A 10,752-nucleotide genomic window follows, 5' to 3' on the forward strand; every position below is an offset into this window, starting at 1 on the left:
TTTTTATCATAAGCAATGTTGCCTGCAAAGATAGTTCCTATCCTTATCAGGTTATCGGGACAACAGGTAGGCATTTAACTAAAGCTCATTTCTCAAGTAAGAGGGGAAAGTGTTTTGTTAACCTTTTGTCCACAACTAGTTTCATTTTATAGATAAGGAATTTGAAGTTCAGAGAGGTTAACTGACCTCCCAAGATGTGGAAGAGCTAGTTCTATAGCTAAGGTTTTAGAATTTCTGATCTGTCCTTTTTGCTACTACTGTGGGCCACTGTGCCATCTGTTAAGAATGGGCTAGGTGGAAATATGTGCATTTCAGGGGAACAGACAGAAGTCAATTATTTCAAGAAATAATGAGTAAGATAATTTTCTTTGGGAAGTTGTGGGGAGGAAACAAGACAAATCAAAATCTAGACACCCAGGAAAGGGATCACATGAAAGGGAAAGACAAAGGTATTCTCTAATGTATGTGGAAGATTTGGGGATAAGATAATATCTCTTGCCACCTATTGAAGGTTTTCTCTATGTGCCAGGCACTAACATACATCATCCCATTTAATACCCAAGGAAATAAGCGTTTAAAATAAAGGATGTGTACATGTGGAAGCATATTAGCAGGGACATCAAACCAAGTCTGGGTGGTGGGGCAGGGAAGACTCCTCAGAGGAAGTGATACCTTAGCTGAAAATTGAAGGGCATGTATAGAAGTTAATCAGGTAAAGAGGGAGAGGTAGAGTTTCCCAGCAGAGGGAGCAGCAAATTTGAAAACCTGGAGTTAAAATGCCCATATCTGGAACTCAGAAGACAGGAAATAAGTGAAATGAAACTTTAAGAACCTGACAACTTTGTAGAGATAAAATTAGTTCCCACCTCTAAGAAGTTCCTTGTTTGGTAGAGATGGCAGAAAAGTAAACAGACAATTATGACAGAATGATAAATGTTAGGGCAGAATAATATCAGGATGCTACCAGACTTCCCTGGTGGTGCAGTGGTTAAGAATCTGCCTGCCAGTGCAGGAGACACAGGTTCAATCCCTTGTTCGGGAAGATCCCACATGCCATGGAGCAACTAAGCCCCTGTGCCACAACTACTGAGCCCACGTGCTGCAACTACTGAAGCCTGTGTGCTGCAACTACTGAAGCCCATGTGCCTAGAGCCTATGCTCCACAAGAGAAGCCACCGCAATGAGAAGCCTGCACACCGCAACAAAGAGTAGCCCCCGCTTGCTGCATCTAGAGAAAGACCTCACGCAGCAATGAAGACCCAGCGCAGCCAAAAATTAAAAATAAATAAAAATTTTAAAAAGATGCTACCATCAGCAGAGAAGGAAGAAGTATCAGCCCAGGCTTCTCACAAAAGGTGGTATCTGAGAGGGTACTTGGGGGTTAGTAAGTCAGTTGGTTTTATGTCCTTTCAGCAGCATTTTATAGTTTCTGTCATCTGGGTCCTGTATCTTGTTAAGCCAGCTCCTTGGTAGATTACAGTTCTGGCTCTTGTAGATGGGAAATTTTCCTTTTTAACTGCTTATTGCTAGCAAAGAAAAAACTATTGACATTTCTTTTTCAAAAGATTACAGACCATTGGGGAAAATGGCCAAGTCCTTAATTCATTTTAAAAGGCTAGTAAAAACTAAAACTTGATAAAGATAGTATAAATAAACACAAAACTACCGATTTCACTTACAAATGTAGTAAAATATTCTAAAATATTAACAAATCAAACCCAGTGGAGTGAAAGAAAGATCCATTAGGATTTTTTCCAAGAGTTTAACAACAGAATTCATTATATCCACAAATTAAAGGAGAAGAAACTAGAAAATGGCTGGTAAAATTCAACACTCATTTTTGTAATAAATAGAAAAGCTCACATGTATGTTGGCATATGTTTGTAAAAGCATAGGGAAAATGGTGGAATGCCAAACTAAACATTGGTTACCCTGGGGAATGGCATGGGGGTGGGATTGGGACTGGGAAGTGAGTTGGGGGAAGGTAATCACCTCTTTCTTTAAAAATTTTTTTGTCTGCACTGGGTCTTTGCTGCGTGCGGGCTTTCTCTAGTTGTGGTGAGCGGGGGCTACTCTTTGTTGCAGTGCGCGGGCTTCTCATTGCGGTGGCTTCCCTTGTTGTGGAGCAGGGGCTCTAGGCACACCGGCTTCCGTAGTTGCGTGGGCTCGGTAATTGTGGCTTGTGGACTCTAGAGCGCAGGCTCAGTATTTTTGGTGCAGGGGCTTAGTTCCTCTGTGGCATGTGGGATCTTCCTGGACCACGGATCTAACCTGTGTCTCCTGCATTGGCAGGCAGATTCTTAACCACTGAGCCACCAGGGAAGTCCCACCTCTTTTTATACTCCTCTGTGTTGACTGATAATGACACTTTATATTTCTTTCATAATAAAAAAAATGTTTAGGAAGCAGAATCTGTAGAATTTATTGGTCGATCGGTTGTGGGAAGAGGAAAGATTTTATCCAGGATGACTCCCAGGGTCCTAGCTCAGAAACTGCATGGATTGTGGGGATGCCGATTGCGATGTGGAATGTGGGGAGGGGTCTGTGGAGAGTGTGATGAGTTCAGTATGGGACATGTTGAGTTTGAGATGTGCTGTCAAAAGAAGCGCTAAAGTGGAGTCGGGAGAAAAGTGTGTGCATTCACACACACATACACATACTTTTTGGGTATTATGAATGGGATCTCTCAAGGTAGAACAATGTGAACTTACTTGTAAGCTACTGATCATCAAAGGGTGATGAAATTCATGCAAAAAGCACTAGACTAGGAGTCAGGAATTTTAAATTCATCTCTATTGCTGATAAGAGATGGGTCTTGGTTTTTCAGGCCAGTCTCTGGGTCTTGGTTTCCATTTTGTGAAATGATCTCAGATAAGCTTCAGGGTCTCCGCCAGTTCAAAATTTCTATGGCTCTGCGAATTGCTTATATTCTCAAGCAGTCCAGTTCTGGCTCTCACCTGAGTCCCCCTGGCTGATGGCAATACGGGGCCGTTCTAAAGCAGCTGTGGCACAAGTGATGATGGCTTGGATGCGGACGTCATCATGGATGTCCACCAAGCTCTGCAGCAGGCCCTCTATTGTCTTATGGTGCCACTCGATGACTACCATGAGGAGGAAAATTAGAAGAGAACCACCTGGTTAGGGCTAGATATTGTGCTGCAGGCAGGTGACAAGAAGTCCCCTTCCCCTAGGACAATTCAAGCAAAACAGTTCAGAAGAATAAAGGGCTCCAGAGATGGAGTCCTGTCCTGAGGGAAGTTATTTCTCTGATGATCCATGTACCCTCTTAGGTAGTTCCCAAACAAAACTCCTAATCCCATCCTATATTCTTTATTTTTTTTTTTTTTTTGGCTTAAATAACTCTTTATTGTTATCACCTGGTAAATAGTTAGGTACAATAAAACATAGCGGTTAAGGAGACTTAGTCATCAGACATACCTGGTTTGGAATCGCAATTACTAGCTATGTGACCTTGGACAAATTACTTAACCTCACTGGGCTTGACATTTCTCATTTGTAAGATGAGAATAATGCTGGAACCCATTGTATTGAGTTACGTTGAGTGTTAAATGAGTTAACTGGACAAAGTGTTTAGCAAAATGCCTGCAAGATAATAAGGGCTCACATGTTAATGGTTGTGGTTATCATTAGGTTTCCTTGACTTCTAGGGCTCTTCCATCTGGCTTTCAAGGGCTTCTTCCTTTTATTGCTAACTGCTCTCTTTATAGCTTTGGAGCTTTTATTTCAGTGCTCCCACCACCTGTAGGTGCTCCCCTCTGGTAGCTTTTACTCAGAATCTCTTTTTCAACTCTTTTTTTGTTTACCTGAACCAGTTTATGTGATGAATCACCTCTCTTTTTCCTGCACTAACTAAACTAGTTTTTCATGTTCTGAAAGCCAGCAGCCCTTGAGTCCTCAAATCTTGCAGCTTTCAACACTCCTTGCTGGGCCCTTCCTCTGTCCCAGGCACTCAGCGTTCTATTCCCATATCGCTGAAGGCAAAGTAAATATATGATAATCCCAAATTTACAAATGAATTTTGGAAAAGGGTTGTATATACCACGGCCAACTGAAGTTTCTTTTGATCACTGCATTTCCATTGCTTGGGCAGCACATTTCACCCTTTCTTTCACGCATCACTTATTGAGTGTAAAGTTTCAGAAGTCAGTAAGATAGGGTCTCGGCCTGTGAAGAGTTCTCAGCATAGTGAGTTTCCACAAATTACTGATGTAAAACCTGCCCGTGCAAAAAGTATCTAGATAAATGCAGCTGTCATTGTGTGAAAAGCTCTTTTCTAGTCTAACCTTGATGAGGCAACCAGATTTTTATGTCTCACAAGAGAGGGATGGATTTTCAAAGATTGAGAAACACTAGTCCAAGGTGAGAACCTCCTCCTTCACAAATAACATGCTGATATGTCAGGACCCCCGCCCGCCCCACCCCCTTCACTCACTTAGAGCCCAGGCCATCTTCCATTCCTGCAGCATCCTCCGCAGGACCACCAGTTCCCAAGTCACATTCTCCTTCAGTGACTCTGCCTGCTTCTTCAGTCTCCTAGTCTTCATGGGCATGTCCTCCTCACCCACCTGCAGCAGCAGATCCTTGGCCGGTATGGGCAGAGCTGTCCAGCGCCTGGCTCCTTTCACAGGCCTGCAAGCTGTGCGGGGCAGCAGTATGAGGTATTCTGCCCACTGCCCTAAGCGTGTGTTCCCAGCCAGCATCACATTCCTATTCCTGGCTAGCACTAAGGCAAAACAAAACTGTCAAGAGCCAACTTTCTTGTGATTATGTAGGAAACTGAGTACAAGTCCCATAGGGAGTTATGACAAGTCCTGACTACAAACATGATAAAGCCATGATGATGGAGCAGAGAAATTTGGGGAAGAAAAGTTGAGATACATATAAGCCTTTTTATAAGTTTAATAAATCTTTAGGAATATAAATATGTTTATATGTAACAACGTTTGCTCATAAAATTCAATACTTGATATATTGCCATTTAAAGTAGAATGTAATTGGCCATTAATTCCTAATTTATTGTTTTCTTTTTAATGTTTTTAATTTGGGAGGAGGAATGGTGCTATAAGCTGCTAAGTGTTTACGAGTGCCTTGCTATAGGAATGATTAGTGTCTCAGTTTTAATGAGGCAGCTGAAGCCCTGGGAGGTGACTTGCTAAGACCCAACCCAAGGCTTTGCTACATGCTTTCTTCACTGCTTTATAATCGTAGCCCTCAACAAAGGAGGAGGCTGTGTGAGTTTGGTGGAAGCTGCCCACATCTGCCATCATTAGCACCTCCTCTGCTCTAGTGGCTATTTCCTCTAGAGCCAGGCAGCACTAGAGACAGAGGTTTGGGGCTGGTAGGAAAAAGAATGGTTCACTACTGCTGCTAGTTTCTGCACACCAGTGGGCCCATCTGAACGGTGACACTGCAAAAAAAAAAGAGTCATGGGGAATGGAGACGTAGTCTCTGGAGGATGGGCACTTTTTTTTTTTTTGCGGTACGCGGGCCTCTCACTGTTGTGGCCTCTCCCGTTGCAGAGCACAGGCTCCGGACGCGCAGGCTCAGCGGCCATGGCTCACGGGCCCAGCCGCTCCGCAGCATGTGGGATCTTCCCGGACCGGGGCACGAACCCGTGTCCTCTGCATCGGCAGGCGGACTCTCAACCACTGTGCCACCAGGGAAGCCCGAGGATGGGCACTTTTTGTTTCATAAGTTTATTTCTTGGTTAACTCCTTTCCCTCTACCTTACCTAACTTACAGAATGAAGGATGATGTACTCATGAAACAGAAATTTGAAACACAGGTTGATTCTAGGGCCTGAAGCAGGTATGGGCCTGAGAATGGAGTGGGAGGGTAGAGCCAGCCCAAGGAAAAAGGGCAGAGTGCTAGATCAGGGGTTTGATGTACTTCATTTGGAAGCATTAAGGTGAGATCTGTCTTATTAGGAATTACTGGCCCTAAACCACTTGGTTACAACTAAGTTCCATCTCATTTCAGCTGTATGGGCCACAAAGGCTTTTCCTGTTACAATTAGTATTTTATAATTTTATGAGATGATTTTTAGTTAGTAGGAAGGGACTCACCTAGATGCTGGTGGTGTCCCAGCCTATGAAACAGGGACCTTAAAGAACTAACCCTACATCCACCTTTACCCCCATTATCAGCTTCGTGCTTACATGATTCAGGAACTGGCTGGGAAGTCCACCTTTCTGGGGTTTCAGGGAAGACCTTAGATAGCTGCTTGCTGTATCGATTGAGGTTTTCCAGGAAAATTTGGTCTCTCTTTGCACCAATCTGGTGGATGATCTGGACTTTATCTGTGAACAGATAAATAATGAGTCCCTAGAACCCGCCTCCTTCCTCTCTTCCTGGGTTTTTGGTCACCAGGATCAACCGAGTTTCCTTTTGCCCTACTCTAAGCCTCTAGGACTCATGACTACCATGCTCTGGGGGCATCCCTTGAAGGTGACTGTTGCTTGGAAGTATGACCTGGTGGCCTCATAAAAGCCTGGAAGCCAAGTCAGAACCTAACTTACAGGCATTGTCCGCTATGAAAAGCTAGATACTAATGAAGGGTTACCTAATTCATCTCTTATCAGTCATAAATACCTTTGTCTGAATAATTTTGTTAAACATTTTAAGAAGACTTTCAGTTGAAAGCAGTTTCGGAACAAGATGAGGGTAGGGAAGAATAAACAGCTTGGAACGTGCAATCCTAGATTGTGTATCCTGGAAGCCCAGGCATCTAAAGGGTAGCAGGATGGAAGGGGAAGGTAGTGGACATTCATGGGTATTGGGCAAGAAGCACTATATTTCTTGTCTACTTAAAGTGCATTTTTGTTAATATTGTTTTACAAATAAGGTATGTAAGGCTTGGACAGCTTATATAATTTGCTGAAGGTTAGTAGGAAGGGGCTAAGCCAGGATTTAAGCTCAGATCTCCAGAGCCTGTGGTTGTTTTTTCCAACATAGCACCTCATTGGGGGAATTATCTCAGTGAGAGAAGGGAGAACAGAGAAGAGGTAGGTTGTTCCCAAAGCTGAATCTTGCTTACTTTGCAATCCTACCTCCACTACCTCTTTAGTAAACATAAAGGGATAGAGAGAGGGGAAAGAGGAAGAAGAGTTTCCTTCCTATCAGATACCTACCCCCTGTCCCCGGCCTCCACCCCACAAACCCAAAAAAAACCTCATGTGCTAGTAACCAGGAAGTGTCAACATGAACACTTGGTTCATCCAGGGCCTCTCATCCACACCCATGACTGTGTTATCCCCCAGCTACCTTCCACCTCCCTGCTCCATGTCCCCCTAGGCCCCCACTACAGGGCCCAAGCTCCATTACCAAAGTAAATCTCCTGTTCAAAGGTGTTGTCTGTGGAGTAAGCAAACTTTCCAGCTCGGGGATTCACCTGTCGGAAGTGGCTCTGCCTTGGGGGCTGGTAGATGCTCCCCTTTCCATCGATGTCCTCAGCAGTCTTACTGATGCCAGGTGTGATTTCAACTGTCTGCACTTGCGGCAAGTAATTGGGCAATCTTGGAATGAGTGACATGGGGAGAAAAGGGGGGACGGGTAGCTTTAAAACTGGTGCCCTTAGAGGGTGCATGGACTTGGGGAAGGGAACCCACCTCCTACATTACCTCACTTTACCTATTATGTGTGTGGTTGTTTAGTGGACAGACTGTAAGCTCTTTAAAGGATAGGTCCGTGTCGGTTTCATTTACATTGTATTCCCAGCACTTTGCAGAGTGCCTGGAAAGTGGTGGCAATGCAATTTATATTTGTCCAATAGATGAATAAATAAATGTTTCCACTTATCTTTAGTTCACTTTTAGGAATCAGGGATGTTATAGCTCCAGTCTTCCTTAGAGTTATAAATGAAAAGGAAGCAATGTGAGAAACGTGCAGTTATCCTCTTCTCTAAGCTTGTTTAGTTCTCCATCCTGCGCCAGTCAGTTTTCGAGTCAGTTGACACACTGGCTCCTTATTCAGACTGAGGCAGGACCAAACCTCATGAAGTCTCTGCCTTCCTCACTCCCACCATGGATTCGTTTCTAGGAGCACCTGGATAGTACCTGGAACAGCAGAATGGCTCAGTCTGCTGGGAAAGGCTGAGAACCCATTCCTTTAAAGGCAGTGGTTCTCAGCTGGGAGCAGCTTTGTCCCTCAAAGGGACATGCGTCAGTGTCTGGAGACATCTTTGGTTGTCACACCTGGAGAGTGCTACTGGCATGCAATAGGCTGCTGCTAAACATCCTACAGTGCACAGGACCAGCCCCACAACAAAGAATTATCCAACCTCAGGAGTGCTGAGGTTGCGAAACCTTACTTTGTGGAAATCTTAGCAGGTTGGTGGTGGAAAACACAAGAGGTTAATGTGACAGTGTGTTCTGAAATAAGGAGTGTGAGGCCACCCAGGAGTCCTTGAAGGGGAGCCAGGGATTCTCAAAGGCGCGCCCGAGGCCCCAGCCAGTCTACCTATAATAGACAGGAAGCAGCAGCTCTGGCTTCTTTTCCTCCTGGGTGGGCAGAACGACACTTCGATCCTCAAATTCTGCTGTCTCTTCTTCCTCCAGCTGTTTCAAGAGCTCCAGGTCGCTGGAGGAAGTGAGCTCATCCCGGATGTGGCTCCAGTCGTATTGCTGGTGCAAGAAGCTCTGCCACTTACTGGGGGACACCCCAGGCCTCAGAGGACTCTTGTTCTGGATCCATCGGGCAGTGCGCTTGTTAAGCTTTTCCAGCACGACAGCCTGCCATGCTCTGGCCTCCTTCTCAGAAGGGGGAAGCCAGGTTTCCCTCTCCTCCAGGTAGACATCTGGAGAAAGTGACAGATCCAGCACGTCTAGCTCCCTGCTTGGATGAAGACTGAGAGGACCAGATGCTTCCTGGACTGCGCTTGCTGGCTTTGATTTCTTCAGCTTCTTAAGATTGGCAGAGCTTTCCGTCTTCATAGCCTGGGAGGTGACCCTTGTTGAGGGACCTGAAAAATCCAGGAACTTGAAGCTGACGGGCTTCTCAGCTCGGGGCTTCCTGACTTGGGGAGGCTGGATGATGCCGTCTGCATCGTAGAGATGGTCAAAGCTGTTTTGGCTGTAAGGAATGCTGGCCAGCCCTCGCTGCTGCACCACCTCCCGAGAAAAGGTGAGGTTTGCAGCTGCCTGTTTCAAATATTGGTTCTTGAGGTTTGCACAGTGCTGCGGGTTGGAGTGGAAGACTGGAGGCACACTGGAAACGGAGGCGCACTCCTCCTTGTTTCTTGGTTTTAAGTAGGAGAAAATCATGCCCCATCCCAGCCGTGGGGGGAGTGACTGACGGAAATGCTGGGAGAGAAAGGTCTTTCCCTTCTCGGTCTTAGTCATTGTTTCCCAGCAAATGCTTCCTTCCACACTGCCTGGTCCAGAGGAGGACCAGGAGGCATGACCAGGCACCTGTTAAGGGGATGGGAAGAACTGGTGAGAGCTCTAGGTCAGTAGAAATTGGTAGCCCATAGCAGTCAGTAAGAAAAGAACTTGGAGAACAGGTAGGGGAGGGGGGAAGCCATGGGAATTAGAAAGACAAAAGAAAGAAATGCTGCAACATTTGAAATGGTCCTTGTTCAGACCTTTGCTTCCAGTTCTCACATTTGTCCCAAAGCTCAGACCCTCATCTCCTTATGAGGGATTACTGCTTTTCAGCAGTATCCCAGGTTTCCAGTTTTTCCCCAAAAGTTGCTTCCTCCCTGTTCAAAGAACTTACAGCGTAAAGTTCAGACAACTCAGCCTGGCTGGCATTCAGGGTTCTCCCTGAGTATGACCCCAGTTTATGACCTTGTCCTGACATGTAACCTCTCCTCTCGACTCTCCTAGCTCTTCTCCGAGTGTTCTTCCCTCCACAAGTAGCTCTTCCTTCTGTGCCATGTGAAGCCTTTCTTCCATACTTGACACAAATTCTGTCCATTCTTCCAGGCCCAGCTCAATTCTTGCCTACTCCGTAACTCTTTCTTGACCTATCCAGGCCTCCCTGTCATACACAGATTTACAAATCACTCCTAGTCCATTCCAGTTATTTTAACTTTTAACCCTGTGACACCTCACATCGTTAAATATTTGGCTCCTTAACTGCACCGTAAGGACCACGTCTCCAGTCTGTTGTCCTTCAGAGTCACCCAGTACTTTTCCATATTGTTACACAGTCTTCATTGTTAAAATGTTTTACAGCTACAGAATATTTTATCAAATAGGTAAATCACCTTAGCTCTTAATTATCAGGCAAGTTGTTTCCAGGTTTTAGCTAGCATGGAAAACACTGTAGAAAACAATTGCCCAGAGTTAGTGCTTTTTAAAAATTTTTCCTTCTGAAGCACTTCCTTGGCCTAATAATAATAATTGACAATTATGGGTACTTTGCTAAGGGCTTTACACTGGGGTGATATTATGGTCTTTATTGCCTGTGGGAAGAAGCTGAGGCTCAGAGAGGTAGGTAAATTACTTCAGATCACATAGGCCATAAGTAGCAGAGTCAGGCTTCAAAGTCAGCTGCCAGATTCCACCCCAGAGCACTTAACTTCTGTGCCACACTGGCTTTGGCTCCATACCACTCATTTTGTTGGCCTTGCCATTCCCAGGGGCAGGTGACACTGCCCCCCAACCTCTGCCCCAAGCATGAAGGTGAGACCATTATTCTGTTGTGCTTAGTGCCAACTCCTGCCTTTCCTGCCCTGTGCACAGGGTACCCCTTAGCCTGGATCTGACTCTTCTCTCTCTCTTTCACAAC

The 10,752-nt window shown here is 45.2% G+C and overlaps 1 protein-coding gene across 1 annotated transcript in view; it reads right to left on the minus strand.

The window, feature by feature from the left end:
• Nucleotides 1–9,424, minus strand: part of LOC113622945 (protein numb homolog) — a 235,092-nt gene extending 225,668 nt beyond the window's left edge. The window contains exons 1-5 of the mRNA XM_027111716.1: nucleotides 8,479–9,424; nucleotides 7,345–7,535; nucleotides 6,180–6,320; nucleotides 4,454–4,657; nucleotides 2,958–3,101 (exon numbers count right to left, since the gene is read on the minus strand). Of these exons, the coding sequence (XP_026967517.1) occupies nucleotides 2,958–3,101; nucleotides 4,454–4,657; nucleotides 6,180–6,320; nucleotides 7,345–7,535; nucleotides 8,479–9,359 (1,561 nt within the window). The 5' untranslated portion in view covers nucleotides 9,360–9,424. The remainder of the gene's footprint in view (nucleotides 1–2,957; nucleotides 3,102–4,453; nucleotides 4,658–6,179; nucleotides 6,321–7,344; nucleotides 7,536–8,478) is intronic.
• Nucleotides 9,425–10,752: the final 1,328 nt, after the last annotated feature.

The sequence above is a fragment of the Aethalodelphis obliquidens genome, unplaced genomic scaffold (assembly GCF_003676395.1).
Source record: "Aethalodelphis obliquidens isolate GAN/ISIS:26980383/991018 unplaced genomic scaffold, ASM367639v1 scaffold10, whole genome shotgun sequence".
Taxonomy (NCBI): Eukaryota; Metazoa; Chordata; class Mammalia; order Artiodactyla; family Delphinidae; genus Aethalodelphis; species Aethalodelphis obliquidens.